Below are 18207 nucleotides of genomic sequence, written 5' to 3'. Positions count from 1 at the left end.
TTGTACTTTTGAAAAGCATTGTTTGGCAAAGTGATTCTTTCCATTACACTTTGTGCACATTTTTCCAAACGCTGGGCATTGTCTTAACTGGTGTTTGTAACCACAGCGTTTACAATTAAAAATTTCATCCTCCGATTGCTTTTCATTTCTGTTCTGCCCACGTTTCTTCCCCTTGTAGGACACAGCACCGACAGCAGCATTATCACTCATTACAATCGCATCATTATTGATTTCACTGAAAGTCTTCACGTGCTTTCGAGCTATCTCGCTGGCTTGGCATATTTTCACTGCATTTTCCAAATTTAGTTCAGTTTCTCTCAACAGACGTTCCCTGACTTTTTTATCATGAATACCAAACACAATCTGGTCACGAATCATGGATGATTTCAGCTCAGAGAAATTACATGTCTGTGCTTTCAGTTTCAGATCAGTTATAAAGCTATCAAAAGTCTCATTTTGCTGCTGTGTCCTTGAACAGAACATGTATCTTTCATAGGTCTCATTCTTTTTGGGAGAGCAATGTGCATCAAATTTTTTTAGCACATCTTCTAATTTTTCTCTGTTCTCCTCTGGATTAAATACAAATGTATTAAATACCTCTATCACCTGTGGGCCTGCAACCGTAAGCAGCAACACTATCTTCCTTGCGTCTGGCTTCGTACCGAATCTGATGGCTGCAATGTAGAGTTCGAATTGTTGTTTAAGAGTCTGCCAATTCTAGTCAATATTTCCTGTGAATTTCAAATGCTCTGGTGGCTTCAAATTCTCCATGTCGCTTTTCACAATTTTCAGCAGATCTTCACCATCCTGGTACCATCTTATGTTCATTAATAAATAGACATTCTTATTATGAACACAGCTAGCTTTTGCTAGACACTTTTATTGAGCACATGTGGACTAGGTACAGTATCTGTCGAGGCATCCATCTTGACTGCTGCCTTGTGGTTAGCCTAGTGCCTCATGGGGAATGTAGTCTTAATATACATACAACTATATACAGCTCTACACAGCTCTACGGCTCCACCTAGTGTCCACTATAGAATGACATGTTATTGATCATTTCAACATCCTCACCTCGTGTAAGAGGAAACATCAAAGTCAACAGCAAGAAAGAATAATGATGGTGATAGGACCATTAGCCTATTTACAATATCATTAAACTCCAATCTGGTATCAGAACAGCCTCTTAGCTGCCGTTTGTGTACAAACTATTCTAACCTGTGCCACGGTGTGCTTCTGGGTTGAGAGCTAAAGCTGTCTTTCTATTTCAGTTCCACAGATGTTCAGTAAAATGGAAGCGTCATTGGCCGATATCAAGATGGAACTTTCCCAGATAAAGAGTAACAGTAAGTGTTAAATGCCAGTCAGGATCTCCAGTTCAAAGGGCTCTCTAGTTTTTCAGACGGTCTGCTCATTCTTCGAGGATTGATCTCCAGTGCATTTGACACTGGAGTGTGTTTTGATTGGTTGAGCCAATCAAGTATAAGTGGATTTGATTGGTTCACATTTCCCATGGACCCATTATAAAAGCACTACAGATTTTTATGCTGTGAACACATTGGGGCAATTCCCAGAGAAAATTAAATGGATAATTAATGAGTTTCCATGTACTGTATAATTAAAATCAATAGAATCTTACAGCACGGAAGGAGGTCATTCAGCCCATCACGTGTGCCTGCTCTCTGAGAGAGTTGTCCACTTTGTCTCATTCACCTGCCCTTTCTCTGTACCCTTCTAAATTTTCTATTTGAAATATCTAACCAAGTCCCTTCTGATCTGGATTCAGCTTCCACCATTATTTCTGGTCGGCCATTCCAGGTCTTAACAACCGTTTGCATAAAACAATCCCTAATCTCTCCCTTCATTGTGTTGCTGATCATCTTCAAATCTTCAGTTGATGCCCTCCAGTTACCAACTCACCAACCAGTGGAAACAGTTTTGCCTCTTTTCTCCTGTGAAAATCTCTCGTGTTCGAAAGCAAAATTGATCTTCTTCTACAAACAGTGCCTCACGATCTAAAGTGTTGTTCCTCTTTCAGTTACAGGAACGTCTGAGGAGACAAGAAGCTCAGTCGCTGAACTTAGGACTGACATTTCACAGCTGAAGGAGAGTAAGTTTAATAAACATCAGGGAGACCTTTGATCTCCAATTATTCATACTGGAAACTATCAGAATGGTGACACTGGGATCAGGTGGATTGTAAATACTGCACAGATACTGATCACCGGCTCTGGTTACTAAATACATTTGTGTCTGGTGTGATCAACAAACGATTCTGAACAGTGATAAGGAGATGTGGCTTCTAATCTTTAAAAAACACCAGACTCTTACAGATTTACATATCGGTACAGTTGCTGTACTTTTTGTTTAGAAGGTACTGGAGGGGCTGACACTGGTGCAGGGAGTGTGTTGGTATGGCTGTACATTCTGCTATTGTAGCGCTACTGCTACACATTTCAGCACCAGGGGATTTGGATGACAGAGGACAGACAGGGTCTAGCTGTGTAAGGGGCCCTAGAGGCTACACTACTTTGTCGCGACTTAATCCTCTGACACTTGTGATTCATCTGACTGTGGGCCTTTACATTCTGTTAAGGAGGCCCTGGCTTCATTGGAGCCAGAACTACATGGAGAAGAGCATCACGATGACCTGCACTCAGAGGACTCCTCAGTGACTGCTGCAAGGAGCATCAGAGCGCATCTCGTCACTGAAGTCCTCTCTTCTGTAATACTCTGTCTACCTTTGAAACCAGAGCCTGACCTCCTTCTCCCCCACTTTCAGATTAAGGGACATTCCCTCAATACACAAACCATCCTACAGCATGACAACATGTTAGACCTCTTTGCCCCTAAAGCAGCAAGCCAATACTCATCACATGAGTGAATGTCAGCACCAAATGACTGGAAGCTGAGGGCCAGTATTGGAAAAGGCCATTGGTTGCTCCTGCTCTATTGAATGGTCATGGGACTGAGGTGGCCCTCCTGTCGTGGCGGCTTGTTCCTGGAATGGAGACGCTGCTGGCTGTATCTCTGGATCTCGGTCCTGGGGAGCCTTGTCTCACCTCCCATGTCTGGCCTGGTGCTCTGAGGGGGGAGGCCAGAGGCCTGGCATGTGCTGCTGTCCTGAGAGACAATAGGATCAGACAGGGGGATTCCAGCTGTCCCATTCCACAGGGACCTGGATCTGTCACCCCATTGATCAGCGGAATGAATGGTGTAATGGTAGCTCTGAGACCCTGAAAACCCTGAGAGACAGCAGCCTGTATCACAGCCCCCATGGTCTGGAAGCTGCTATGCAGAGTGATGTCTATTCTCTCTCCTACTGCCACCAGAGCTGTAGGCTGTGCCTCTGTAGAGGAGGAGGCACAGACTAGCCCCTGACTGCTTCTTAGCTGGGGATATACTGCAGGATCCAGTGATGCTGCCACTCGCTCCACTGGTGCCTGTAAGGAAGATAAAGCTTCCTTGATGTTGTCGTAAAGCAGAGACTAGGAACTGTGGAGGAGCGAAGGGCTTTGGGTGTCCATGTATGTAAATCACTGAAAACTAGTGCACAGGTACAACAAGTTGTCATCAAGGCTAATGGGACATTGGCCTTTGTCTCAAGGGGTTGGAATATAAAGAGGAAGAAGTTATGCATCAGTTGTGCAGAGCATTGGCCAGATCCCATCGGGAGGACTGCGTTCATCCTGGGCAGTGCACCTCAGTAAGGCTATATTGTCCTTGGAAGGGGTGCAGCACAGATTCACCAGGATGAGACTGGGGCTTAAAAGGTTAAATTATGTGGACAGGTTGCATAAACTTGGTTTGCACTCTCTTGAGTTTAGAAGGTTGAGGGGTGATCTAATTGAGGTGTTTAAGATGATAAAGGGATTCGATAAGGTAGATACAGATAAACTAGGGTCCACTGGGGAACACCACTTGTCACATCCTGCCAATCAGTGTATGTACCCATTATCCCCACACTCTGTCCCCTACCTCCGACCGATTTCCAACCAAGTCAAAAGGCTACCTCCAATTCCGTGCACTCTCATTTTTGCATCATCTCTTGTGATGAACCTTATCGAATTCCTTCTGGAACTCCATATAAATAACATCCATAGACACTCCTTTATCTACCTTATTAGTGACCTCATTAAAAAATGTAACTGGTCGGTCAGACATGACTTGCCCTTAACAAAACCATGCTGGCTCTCTCATATCAGCTCATATTTGGTCAAGTGCTCAGTCACTCTATTCTTAGTGACAGATTCTCATCGCTTCCCCACAATGGATGTTCTTCATTCTCTGACTTGTGAATCAGAAGCTGTGACTGATCAATGACAGGAGACCATTCAAGTAACCAGTGGGTCTGCAGACAGGACAGTCTCACCAACCTGAAGCTGACAGCTCTCCTCCAACGGCTGCATCTCCCACTGCCTCCCTGCTGTGTCTGCCCAGGAGATACAGAGCTTCCTCCTCATGGCTGCTGAGGGCTCTGAGGAATGCTGGCCATTCCTCCCTCTGTGATGCTTCAATGCAAAGAATAAACATGAGCACAACCAGAGGCAAAGATTTCAACATGCTGCAGACTAATTCACAAGGGTCCCGACGTTAACGGGGAGGCGGGGAAAGTGTGGGGGAGCGTGGTGGCGCGGGGGGGATACTGAGAAGTGTAGAGGAACAGAGGGACCTTGGAGTGCATGTCCACAGATCCCTGAAGGTAGCAGGACAGATAGGTAAGGTGGTTAAGAAGGCATACGGGATACTTTCCTTTATTAGCCGAGGCATAGAATATAAGAGCAGGGAGGTTATGCATGAACTGTATAAAATGCGAGTTAGGCTGCAGCTAGAGTACTGCGTACAGTTCTGGTCACCACATTACAGGAAAGATATGATTGTACTAGAGAGGGTACAGAGAAGATTTACAAGGCTGTTACCAGGAGTGGAGAATTTTAGCTAGGAGGAAAATTGGATAGGCTGGTGTTGTTTGCTTTGGAGCAGAGGAGGCTGAGGGGAGCCTTAATTGAGGTGTATAAAGTTATGAGTGGCCTAGATAGTTATTTTTTTATTCATTCATGGGATATGGGCATCGCTGGCAAGGCCAGCATTTATTGCCCATCACTAGTTGCCCCTGAGAAGGTGATGGTGAGCTGCCTTCTTGAACCATTGCAGTCCATATGGTGAAGGTACTCCCACAGTGCTGTTATGGAGGGAGTTCCAGGGTTTTAATCCAGTGATGATGAAGGAACGGCGATATACTTCCAAGTCAGGATGGTGTGTGACTTGGAGGGGAAATTGGAGTTGGTGGTGTTCCCATGCGCCTGCTGCCCTTGAAAACTTCTAGGTGGAAGAGGTCGCGGGTTTGCGAGGTGCTGCTGATGAAGCCTTGGCAAGTTGCTGCAGTGCCATCTTGTAGCAGCCACGGTATGCCGGTGGTGGAGGGAGTGAATGTTTAAGGTGGTGGATGGGGTGCCAATCATGCAGGCTGCTTTGTCTTGGATGGTGTTGAGCTTCTTGAGTGTTGTTGGAGCTGCACTCATCCAGGCAAGTGGAGAGTATTCCATCACACTCCTGACGTGACCCTTGTAGATGGTGGAAAGGCTTTGGGGAGTCAGGAAGTGAGATACTCACTGCAGCATACCCATCCTCTGACCTGCTCTTGATACTACAGTATTTATGTGGCTGGTCCAATTAATTTCTGGTCAATGGTGAACCACAGGATATTGATGGTGGGGAATTTGGCGCTGGTAATGCCGTGAATATCAAGGGGCTGTTGTTAGACACTTGCTTGTTGGAGATAGTCATTGCCTGGCACTTGTGTGGCACGAATGTTACCTGCCACTTATCAGCCCAAGCCTGAATGTTGTCCACAGGTCTTGCTGCATGTGGGCATGGACTGCCTCATTATCTGATGAGTTGCGAATGACACTGAACACTCTGCATTCATCAGCGAACATCCCCTCTTCTGACCTTATGATGGAGGGAAGGCCATTGATGAAGCAGCTGAAGATGGTTAGGCCTAGGACATGCCCTAAGGAACTCCTGCAGCGATGTCCTGGGGCTGTGATGATTAACCTCCAACCACCACAATCATCATCTTTTGTGCTAGGTATGACTCCAGCCAGTGGAGTGTTTTCCCCCCATTCCCCATTGATTCAGTTTTACTAGGGCTCCTTGATGCCACACTCAGTGTCTTGATGTTGACATCAATGTTTGGACCAAGGTAGTAATGCGGTCTGGAGCGGAGTGGTCCTAGCAGAACCTAAACTGGGCATCAGTGAGCAGGTTATTGGTGATTAAATGCTGCTTGATAGCACTGTCGACGACACCTTCCATCACTTTGCTGATGATTGAGAGTAGACTGATGTGGGGTAATTGGCCGGATTGGATTTGTCCTGTTTGTGTGGACAGGACAAACCTGGGCAGTTTTCCACATTGTCAGATAGATGCCAGTGTTATAGAGTGGATAGGAAGGACCTATTTCCCTTAGCAGAGAGGTCAATAACCAGGGGTCATAGATTTAACGTAATTGGTAGAATGTTTGGAGGGGAATTGAGGTTAACTTTTTTCACCCAGAGGGTGGTGGGGTCTGGAACTCACTGCCTGAAAGGGTGGTAGAGGCAGAAACCCTCATCACATTTAAAAAGTACTTGCATAAGCACTTGAAGTGCTGTAACCTACAGGGCTACGGACCAAGAGCTGGAAAGTGCGATTACGCTGGATAGCTCTTTTTCGGCCAGCACATGGGCCGAATGGCCTCCTTCTGTGCCGTAAATTTTTATGATTCTATGAAAACCCAGCAAGGCCCCACTTAAATGAAAGTTTACAGACTCCCACCTGACAGCCGGCCAAATTGGCAGCTTGGCTGGCAGAGCAGGAGCGGGAATCTGCGGATGGCCTGAAGGGGTGTTCAGGAGCAGGAGCAAAGCTAGAGTCAGCACAGAAGAGGTTGCTGGCTATCCGGGCGATGGCACATGTGGCCCCTTTAAGCTCTGGAAATTCCCACAGGTCCCCAGTAGCTCATGAAGGTATTGCCGCGATCGGGAGGGGAGGAACTGGATGCGATTGAGAAGTGGGGGTCTGGCTGCGATCGGAGGGAGGTGGGACCCCGGTGCAATGAAGGCCTAAGGTTTCCTAGTGAGGCCTGGAGGAGCAGTCCAGCCCCACAAGGAAACCTGAAAAATTAAATTAAAACTTCGCTTCTGAGCCTCTTCTTGCCCAGGTACGTTTTGTTCAGGAACCGGCTCCAGGTTTTGCCCAGGATCCAGCTCCAGGCTTGGCTCAGGATCTGGCTCCAGGTTCTGCCCAGGTTCCGGCTCCAGCTTTTTCCCAGGATCCGGCTCCAGGTTTGGCCCAGGATCCGGCTCCAGGTTATGCTCAGGCTCCGGTCCAGGTTCTGGCCAAGGATCCGGCTCCAGGTTTGGCCAAGCATCCGGCTCCAGGTTTTGCTCAGGATATGGCTCCAGATTTTGACTGGGATCTGGCTCCAGGTTTTTACCCAGAATCCGGCTCCAGGTTTTTCCCTGATTTTTGTTCTTCAGTTCATAGAAACATAGAAACATAGAAGCAGGAGTAGGCCATTCGGCCCTTCGAGCCTGCTCCGCCATTCAATGAGATCATGGCTGATCATCCAAATTCATTACCCTGTCCCTGCCTTCTCCCCATATCCCTTGATCCCTTTAGCCTCAAGAAATATATCCAACTCTTTCTTGAATATATTTAATGAACTGGCCTCCACCGCCCTGTGTGGCAGAGAATTCCACAGTTTCACCACTCTCTGGGTGAAGAAATTCCTCCTCATTTCAGTCCTAAATGGCTTACCCCTTATCCTTAGACTATGACCCCTGGTCCTGGACTCCCCAGTCATCCGAAACATCCTTCCTGCATCTAGTCTGTCCAGACCTGATAGAATTTTATAGGTTTCGATGAGATCCCCTCTCAATCTTCTAAACTCCAGTGAGTATAAGCCCAATCGACACAATCTCTCCTCATACGTCATTCCTGCCATCCCAGGTATCAGCCTGGTGAATCTTCGCTGCACTCCCTCCATGGCAAGAACGTCCTTCCTCAGGTAAGGTGACCAAAACTGCACACAATACTCAAGGTGCGGTCTCACCAAGGCCCTGTACAACTGTAGCAAGACATCCTTGTTCCTGTACTCAAACCCTCTTGCTACGAAGGCCAACATACCATTTGCCTTCTTAACCGTCTGCTGCACCTGCATGCTTACCTTCAGCGACTGGTGCACCATAACACCCAGGTCTCTTTGCACTTCCCCTTCTCCCAATCTATTGCCATTCAAATAATAATCTGCCTTCCTGTTTCTGCCACCAAAGTGGATAACCTCACATTTATCCACATTATAGTGCATTTGCCATGTTTCTGCCCAATCACCCAACCTGTCCAAATCGTACTGGAGTTTCACGACATGCTCCTCACAGCTTACCCTCCCACCCAGCTTTGTGTCGTCTGCAAATTTGGAGATACAGGTAGACTATCCTTTATCCGAACTTCCGAAAACCGAAAACCTCTAAATACCGAAAGTTTTTTCGTTCAGCGTAAGTCGTGCGCACGACATGACCAGAGTGGCGCACGACTTACGCTGAGCAGGGCAGAGGGTCACAGAGTTCCCTCCTGGGTAGGAGATTGCAGGCCGAGCCGGGCAGTGTGAAGGAGGTACCGGGAGAGTGAACCGAACAATACAGCGGCCGGTCCGATAGCTGCAGTGGCCCGTCCGATATTCTTTTCTCCCCCGACCTGACCCGCGGCCCGTCCGATATTCTTTTCTCCCCCCCCCCACACCCGATTCGACCCGACCCCCGACCCGTCCAATATTCTTTTCTCCCAACCCGACCCGAACCGCGGCCCGTCCGATATTCTTTTCTCCCCCCCCGGGCCCCCCCCGACCCTGAACCCCCCCCGACCCAACCCCCCCCCCGACCCCGACCCCCCCCGACCCCCCCCCCCGGACACCCCCGACCCCGACCCCCCCGACTCCGACCCCCCCGGACCCCCCCGACCCCGACCTGAACCGCGGCCCGTCCGATATTCTTTTCCCCCCCCCACCCGACCCGATTTGCGTGCCAGCTTAGTAGGAGTCAGCCGATATCCGGCTTTCCAGAGAAGCAAGAAGGGGAATGAGACACGGAACAGTTGCAAGAGGTAGCCTTAACTTTTAAAATTTATATTAAATACAAATTTCCCAGTCTTATAATAATACCTTCTGAAATCCGAAAAATTCCGAAAACCGAAACTCAGCTGGTCCCAAGGCTTTCGGATAAGGGATAGTGTACCTGTATTACATCCAATTCCCTCGTCCAGATCATTAATATATATTGTGAACAGCTGGGGTCCTAGGACCGATCCTTGCGGTACCCCACTAGTCACTGCCTGCCACTCGGAAAACGACCCGTTTGTTCCAACTCTTGGCTTTCTGTCCGCCAACCAGTTCTCTATCCAAGTCAATACCTTGCCCCCAATCCCATGTGCCTTAATTTTGCATGCTAATCTCTTATGTGGGACCTTATCGAAAGCCTTCTGAAAGTCCAAATACACCACATCCACTGGTTCTCCCTTATCTATTTTACCAGTTACATCCTCAAAAACCCATACAGCATCATTTTTCAATTCAATTTTTATTTGCCATATGTAACCAGTACAAGTACAATTACAATGGAATGCTTACTCCCCGTAGGGACGCGTCAGCGATTCATACAGCACCACGTTCAGAAAGTCAATACAATGGCTTCCCGTGGCAGTGAGAGGACGATGTCCCTCAGCCGCTCCGTCCTCCTCGTCACTGCGGCCTCCTCCTCACTGTTGCCGGCTCCAAGTGGTGGCCTGCTATCCCGCTCACAATCCGACCTCTGGCCGCCATGCCCGGCTCCCCTCCTCCCAGGCGGACTGCGAGCTTCCCGCCATGGAGCTGCCGGCCGACGTGCTGCAGCGGGTCGTCGTGGCTGCTGCTGCTGCTCATTGCGCTGCGCTGCCTTCGCCCGACTCGCCGAACACATCGTCGGGATGTGAATGCTCTGGTCGCCGCGGCCTCCTCCTCACCGTCGCCGGCTCCACGGTCCGATGGCCCGGGCCTGCTTCTCCCTCTCACGGTTCGGCCTCTGGCCGCCATGCTCGGCTCCCCTCCTCCCAGTCAGAATTCCTTCCCGCCGAGGAGCTGCCGGCCGACGTGCTCCAGCGGGTCGACGTGGCCGCTGCTGCTGCTCACCGCGCTGCGCTGCCTCTGCCCGACTACCTCGCTCCGGTTGCGGGAGCGAGCGGTGAGAGCTGGCCGCCCGAAGCAGGGAGAGCGCGCTCAGCACCGGACTGTCTCGGCCGCCATCTTGACTTTGATGACCCTTCTAACATATTATCCCCCTCACAGCTGTAATTGTTTCTTTAAACAATATTGTGACACCCCTACGATGATAGCAAAATACTGCAGATGCTGGAAATCCGAAATAACAACAGAAAATGCTGGAAACACTCAGCAGGCCATGCAACATCCGTGGAGAGAAAATAGAGTCAACTTTTCGGGTGAACCCTTTGTCAAGACTAAAGAAGCACAGGAAATGAAATAGATTAAGAGGCCAGGCTGTGACACCCCTCCTTTTTTATCCCTCTATCTCATTTGAAAATCCTGTAACCAGGAATGTTGAGCTGCCATTCCTGCCCTTCTTTCAGTCATTTATCAGTAATAGCTATGATATCATACTTCCACATGTCTATCTGTCCCCTCAGCTCATCTGCCTTATTCACTAGACTCCTTGCATTGAAGTATATACCATTAAGCACTGACAAACTCTTTTGTTGTCTATTTACTACCATTTGTTTCCTCTGCCTTCCAAATTCACTTACTAATTCATAGAATGGTTACAGCACAGAAGGAGGCCACTTGGCCTGTCGAGCCCATGCCGGCTCTCTGCAAGAGCACTTCAGCTCGTCCCACTCCCCCGCCCTTTACCCGTAACCCTGCAAAAAATTTTCCTTCAGGTACTTATCCAACTCACTTTTAAAAGCCACGATTGAGCCTGCCTCCACCACCCTTTCAGGCAGTGCATTCCAGATCCTAACCACTCACTGTGTAAAAATGTTTTTCCTCATGTTGCCTTTGGTTCTTCTGCCAATCACCATAAATCTGTGTCCTCTGGTTCTTGACCCTTCTGCCAATGGGAACAGTTTCTCTCTCTCTACTCTGTTCAGACCCCTCATGATTTTGAACACCTCTATCAAATCTCCTCTCAACCTTCTCTGCTCTAAGGAGAACAACCCCAGCTTCTGTAGTCTATCCATGTAACTGAAGTTCCTCATCCCTGGAATCATTCTCATAAATCTTTTCTGCACCCTCTCACATCCTTCCCAAAGTGCGGTGTCCAGAATTGGACACAATACTCCAGTTGAGGTCGAACCAGTGTTTTATAAAGGTTCATCATAACTTCCTTGCTTTTGTATTCTATGCCTCTATTTATGAAGCCCAGAATCCCGTATGCTTTTTTAACTGCTTTCTCAACCTGCCCTGCCACCTTCAATGAGTTGTGCACACATACCCCCAGGTCTCTCTGTTCGTGCACCCCCTTTAGGATTGTACCCTTTAGTTTATATTGCCTCTCCTCGTTCTTCCTACCAAAATGTATCACTTTGCACTTTCTGCATTATATTTCATCTGCCACATGTCCGCCCATTCCACCAGCCTGTCTATGTCCTCTTGAAGTCCATCACTATCCTCCTCACTGATCACTGTACTTCCAAGTTATGTGCCATCTGCAAATTTTGAAATTGTTCCCTTTAACCCGTCATTAACATATAATAGGAGAAGCAGTGGTCCTAATACCGACCCTTGGGGAACACCACTGTATAACTTCCTCCAGTCCGAAAAACAACCGTTCACAACTACTCTCTGTTTCCTGTCATTTAGCCAATTTTGTATCCGTGCTGCCACTGTCCCTTTTATTCCAGGGGCTTGAACATTGCTGGCAAGCCTATTATGAGGCACTTTATCAAACGCCTTTTGGAAGTCCATGTACACCACGTCAACTGCATTGCCCTCATCAACCCTCTCTGTTACCTCACCAAATAAATTAACCCAGAAAAGTCAATCAAGTTAGTGCCTTCCATTTTTAGTTTGCATTCTCTCCCTTCTGAATCTATGCTCAGGTACCCATCCCCCTGCCAAGCTAGTTTAAACCCTCTCCAAAAGCAATAGCAAACCCCCCACGAAGATATTGCTTCTGGTCCTGTTGAGGTGCAACCCAGCCAGCTTGTACAGGTCCCACCTCCCGCAGAACCAGTCCCAATGACCCAGGAATCTAAAGCCCTCCCTTGTGCACCATCTCTCCAGACATGCATTGATCTGTTCTATCCTCCTATTTCTTTACTTCACAGATCTGCCTTGTTTGCAGAACCCTGACCATTGGCGCCCATTCAAGCAAAAACTTTATTATTTTTCATCAAGTAAAACAACTTGGGATGAAGCCCAGGAATCCTGTAAATCAAGGAATGCCAATCTTGTTGTCATTAACAGTGATGAGGAGCAGGTAGGAGCTATCTGTTTATTATATTCACTGGCTGTCATATTTCAGTCTCATTTACGGCAGATCGTTTGTTACAGTTGTTAATCCTACATTGTAAATAATGGGCTGAAATTGCTGGGGGTTCGCGCTAGTAATGATGCATTCATGGCGTACACCATTATTTCAATGTAAAGAATCCAGCAAATAATAGCACAACTGAGATTGACCATCAGGTGCAACCTTCATAATTTGCTGGATCATTTGTGAAACTTTGTTAAAGGTTTGTTCACGCCACTCAGGCCACGGCGATCGCCAATTTGTTGGATTCACGCCTGGATCTCTCTTCTGGTCCAATACATCAAATACATTCCCATTTATCCCATAATCTAAATCAACCAATGCCACTGGGATAAATCTCATAACCTTACATTTCTCTGTATTAAACTGCATCTGCCATTTGTCTGCCCACTGATCGAGCTTGTCAAGATATTTTTGAATTTGTGCGCATTGATATTCATCATTTTCCTCCTCTTAATTTGGTACTGTCTGCAAAGTTGAACACTTGGGACACAATTCCTCCCTCAAAATCATTTAGAAAAATTCCAAACAACAGTGGCCCCAACACTGAACCTGCTGGCATCCACCGGTAACTGGCTGCCAACCAGATACCTGTCCATCCACTACTACTCATTGTTGTCTACCCACCATTTGCCATTCCATTTTAGTACATTCCCATCCATCTGTTGGCCTTGGACCTAATGTAGTAGCCTATTCCGTGTCAAAGGCCTTTGTCATATCCAAGTAGATAACATCCATGGCCTCTCCTATCTACTAGGTCTGCCATCTGCTAAAAGAATGTCAATAAATTAGTCAAGCATAACATCCCACTCCTAAAACCATGCTGACTATCTTGGATTGTGTCTTGCCCCTCAAGATACTCCCTTATGTTATCACTCATAATACATTCAGACACTTTCCCAACAATGGAAGTAGGACTTACATGTCTATAATAGAGGTGGTGCTTCACCCCATTGTTTGGAGATTTTAGTCACGTTTGCTATTTACCAGTCCTCTGGGATTTAGCCTGAATCCAGCAAACTCTGAAAAATATTTATAGTAGACTCAGAAATGTGTGAGCCAATTCCAGTGTGCTAGACATATAGGCTTGTTATTAGCTCGGAGGTTGGGAGGAACCGGGGTGGGGGGTGCTGTTTTGCTTTCGGGAAACCAGGAAGAACAGGTTTCCCTCAGACTTTGCCGAATTGAACGGCAGAGCCTTATTAACATTTTTTGTCTCAGTTTCCTGGCCGCAGCCCGCTAGGTTGAGAGGCTGCATGTCGGGCGGGATGGCCTGCGGCACCAGGCCACAGCCGGGGAGTGGAGAGGAGGGAGGGAGGGATCGTGGGTCGGTGGCCGTGGATCGATCGGGAAGTCGGAGACATTGGGGGGGCCGGAGACACATTGTGGGGGTGGGGGTGGGATGCGGAATCATAGTTGGGGGTGGGCATCAGTGGGGGCGCAGACACATTGGGCAGTATTATGTCCGTGTGTAATTGAGACACGGACTGCAGGAGTTGGTTATAACAGGTCTTTACTTAGTGGAGACAAGCAGGAACTAACTATGCAAAGTTACTACACAGGCTTATATACCGGGGTGGTCACTACTGGTACTGCAGTATACAGGGGCTGCAGAATATAGTTCCTTCTGCAAAGTACATACACTACAATTCCTCCCCTTTTAGCTAAACAGTACATAACATTTGATTAATAATTAAATAACATATTTACAATTACAGTTGTCATATACATTAGCTGAAGTTAAGCAATTATAAGTTCAGTCTTTGAGGAGGCTTCCTGATTCTGTCTGGATAACGCCTCTTTGGGGTATCAGGTTCTTCTGGCAGAGTTGATTCGGAATCAACGTCGTTGTTGGGTTCGTCTGCTTCCAATATTCCCGATTCTGAGGTAGATGCAATTGGTACTTCAGTTTCATCACCAGGTGTATCGGATCGTGGTGTGGAATTGACGTTTTCCAGTGACTCTAGAATCTGGTCAGCATGGCGTCTTACAATGCTCTCTCCAACGTCCACGGTATACATTAGAGGTCCTTGCTGTGTGCAGATCGTTCCTGGCTGCCATTTCTCTGTGCGGTAGTCCCGGGCCAAAACTGGTTGACCTATCTTAAAACTCCTGGTCGGCCTTTCATTCATATTCTGAAACTGCCTGTTCTCCACGTCTCTTCTGATGTTTGGCTTAACCAAATCCAAGCGGCATCGTAGTCTTCGATTGAAGAATATCATGGCTGGAGTTTGGTTGGTAACCGCATGTGTCGCATTCTGGTAGGCAAACAAGAAGTTATCCACCTTGTGTTGTAGGGGTATGTCTTCATTACACATTGCCTTGATAGCCTTCTTGAATGTTTGAACGAACCTCTCAGCCAATCCATTGGTGGCTGGATGATATGGGACGGATGTGTAATGCTTAAAACCATTGTTCTTTAAGAACCTCCGGAATTCTTCAGACACAAACTGTGGTCCGTTGTCGGAGCAAATCTGTTCAGGCAGCCCATTTCTGGCGAATATGGTTTGTAAGACTGTGATAGTTTTTTCTGTGGTGGTTGAGGACATTTTTATTACCTCTGGCCACTTTGAATGTGCATCCACCACAATTAAAAACATCGAGTCCATAAATGGATCAGCAAAATCAATGTGCACCCTTTGCCATGGAGATGAGGGCCACTCCCATGGATGTAGAGGGGCTTGTGGTGGGGCGTTTTGGACCTTCTGACATCCTGTACAGCTCTTGGTCATCTCTTCGATTTCTCTATCGATTCCCGGCCACCACACAACCGCTCTGGCTAAGCTCTTCATTTTTACCCCTCCCAGATGACCCTCATGAAGCTCATTGAGCACTCTATCCTTCAATTTGGGTGGAATTACTACTCTGGATCCACACATCAAGGTTCCTCTGCACACTGACAGCTGTTCTCTTCTTGGCGAGAATGTTGGCAACAGTGGTTCGCCATGTGCTGGCCATCCCTTCACCGTTAAATCATAGACCCAGGAGAGTGTTGGGTCATTTCGTGTTTCCTTTTCTATGTTTGCATTCGTCACAGGTAGACATTCGACTATGGTCGAGTGGAATATCTCCACTGGATCCACTGCAGGTGCTTCTTCCACCGTCGGCAACGGTAGGCGCGACAATCCATCAGCATTCCCATGCTGTTTAGTTCCTTTGTACGCGATGTCATATTGGTGTGCCCCTAGGAAAAGGGACCACCTCTGTAGCCGTTGTGCTGTCATTATCGGGACGCCCTTCTGAGAGTTGAAAATGGAGACAAGAGGTTGATGATCAGTTAGTAGAGTAAATTTCTGGCCGTGCAGGTAGTGATTGAACTTCTTCACCCTCCCACACCAGGCTGAGGGCCTCTCTGTCAATCTGGGCGTAGTTACGCTCGGCTGAAGTTAACGAGCGTGACGCAAAAGCTATCGGCCTCTCTGAACCATCAAGGAATTTATGTGTCAGTACCGCTCCAATGCCGTAGGGAGACGCATCACACGCCAGTCTTATCGGTAGTGATGGGTTGTAGTGAGCCAATACTTCTCTTGAAGTGATTAGGACTTTACTCTTCTGAAAGGCCCACTTACATTCATCGCTCCATTTCCATGCTACTCCAGTTTGTAGTAGGGCGTTCAGTGGGTGCAGAATTGTGGACAAATTCGGCAAAAACTTATGGTAGTAATTCACCAATCCGAGGAATGACCTCAGTTGTGACACATTTTCAGGCGCTGGAGCCTTAACTACCGCTTCAATTTTGTCAGGGGACTTATGTAACCCCTCTTCATCAATCACGTGGCCACAATATGATATTTGTTTCTTAAAAAACTCACACTTGGGGCGATTGGCTCGTAGCCCATGTTCTCTTAGTCTAGTGAGCACCTGCTCTAGGTTGGCAAGGTGTTCACTGTCATCTTCACCTGTCACTAGGATGTCGTCCAAGTAACACTGAGTCCCCGGAATCCCTTGCAGGACTTGTTCCATCGCTCTTTGCCATATCGCCGGAGCTGATGCTACTCTGAATACCAGTCGATTATACTGGTAAAGACCTTTGTGAGTGTTTATCGTGAGATACTTCCTAGAGGATTCTTCAACCTCCATCTGCAAATATGCTTGTGCTAGGTCAATTTTTGTAAAACGCTTCCCTCCAGATAGTCAGGCGAAAATATCTTCTTTCCTCGGGAGAGGATATTGTACTGTGTGAAGGATTGGGTTCACCGTCACCTTGAAGTCCCTACAGATGCGAACCTTCCTTGGCTCCTCAGACTTATTGTTTAACGTTTTCTTCATGACAGGAACGATTGGTGTCGCCCACTCGCTCCAGTCTACCTTAGATAACACGCCTGCATTCTCCAGATTCTCCAGCTCTGCCTCGACGGCTGGGTGAATTGCATATGGTACCGGTCTTGCTTTGAAAATCTTGGGAATTGCATTCTCTTCTATTTTTATTGAGGCGGTTACGCGTTTAAGAGTTCCCAGTTCCTGTTGAAATACCTCTTTGGCGTTAGCAAAGATTTTTGACAATCGGCCAGTGTGCCGTCGTCATCCTTTTTACCAGCCACCGTCAGTGCCTGAATGGAGTGCCAGTCTAAACTTATCTTTCTGATCCATTCACTTCCCAATAACGGTGGTCCACCATCTTGCAGTATGTACAGATACAATTTCTGTATTTCCTTGCCGTTGTATTCGACAGGCACCCTTATTTTCCCTCTGGGGTATACTTTTTGCCCCGTATACATCTTCAAGACAATGGATGTCTCTTTCAAGGGTATGTGTGAGAATAGCCGCTCGTAGTCTCGTCGATTCATGACGGTCAGGGCTGATCCTGTATCCAATTCCATTTTGACTTGGGACCCTGCTATCATGAGGGTGACCCAAATGGTTCGGTGATCCTCTTTTACGATTACGTTGTGAAGTTTGAGACAGCTTAGTCTCTTGTTCCCGGATTCACTATCGCTCATCTGGTCTTCGCAATTACTGTCCGTCATCTTTTGTACTTTCCTGTACTGTTCCTTAGTAGCCTTTTTGTTGTCGTTAGTCTTCTTCCCAGACCTGCAAACTCGTGCAATGTGTCCCATCTTTCCGCATTGCCTGCATATTTTGTCCTTGGACCAGCAGTCCTTCTGGTCATGGGTTGTTCTGCCGCAGCGATAACATTTTTGAAATCCCCGTGTCATTTCGTGGGTGCCATATTCCTGTGGCTTTTGCTGTATTTCTGCAGCTCCCCTTGCTGCTGCTTCGTACGATACTGCCATGCTGAAAGCCTTATCTAGCGTCAGCTCTTTCTCTGAGAGTAACCTCTTCTGGGTTCCTTCACTCAGGAGTCCACAGACAAATTTGTCCCGTAGAGTATCTGTCAGTCCTGCTCCAAACTGGCAGTGCTTTGATAGCTTGTGTAGTTCCGTAAGGTAATCAGCATTGCTCTCATCTTTATGCTGATTTCTCCTGTGGAATTTAAATATTTCTGCTATCAGCAGCAGTGTAGGATTCAGGTGTTCCTGTAGCATATCAACAATTTCGTTAAAACTCTTCGCTATCGGTTTGGCTGGAGTAATCAGGTTTCGCAATAGGCCGTACGTTCTTCCGCCCATTAAGTTTAGTAGTACCGATTCCTTTTTCTCATCGGCTACTTCGTTTGCCTCGCAATATACTTCGACTCTTTCCA

At 47.4% G+C, this 18207-nt stretch overlaps 1 protein-coding gene across 1 annotated transcript in view; it reads left to right on the top strand.

The window, feature by feature from the left end:
- LOC147097566 (hepatic lectin-like) overlaps positions 1 to 18207 on the top strand; it is a 78259-nt gene that overhangs the window by 37643 nt on the left and 22409 nt on the right. Inside the window, exons 4-5 of the mRNA XM_085971515.1 lie at positions 2039 to 2110; positions 12358 to 12509. Of these exons, the coding sequence (XP_085827641.1) occupies positions 2039 to 2110; positions 12358 to 12509 (224 nt within the window). The remainder of the gene's footprint in view (positions 1 to 2038; positions 2111 to 12357; positions 12510 to 18207) is intronic.

Source organism: Somniosus microcephalus, chromosome 31, assembly GCF_052327205.1.
Source record: "Somniosus microcephalus isolate GS21.2 chromosome 31, FLI_Smic_1.0, whole genome shotgun sequence".
NCBI classification, from domain to species: domain Eukaryota; kingdom Metazoa; phylum Chordata; class Chondrichthyes; order Squaliformes; family Somniosidae; genus Somniosus; species Somniosus microcephalus.
This window is presented reverse-complemented; position numbering and strand designations above follow the sequence as displayed.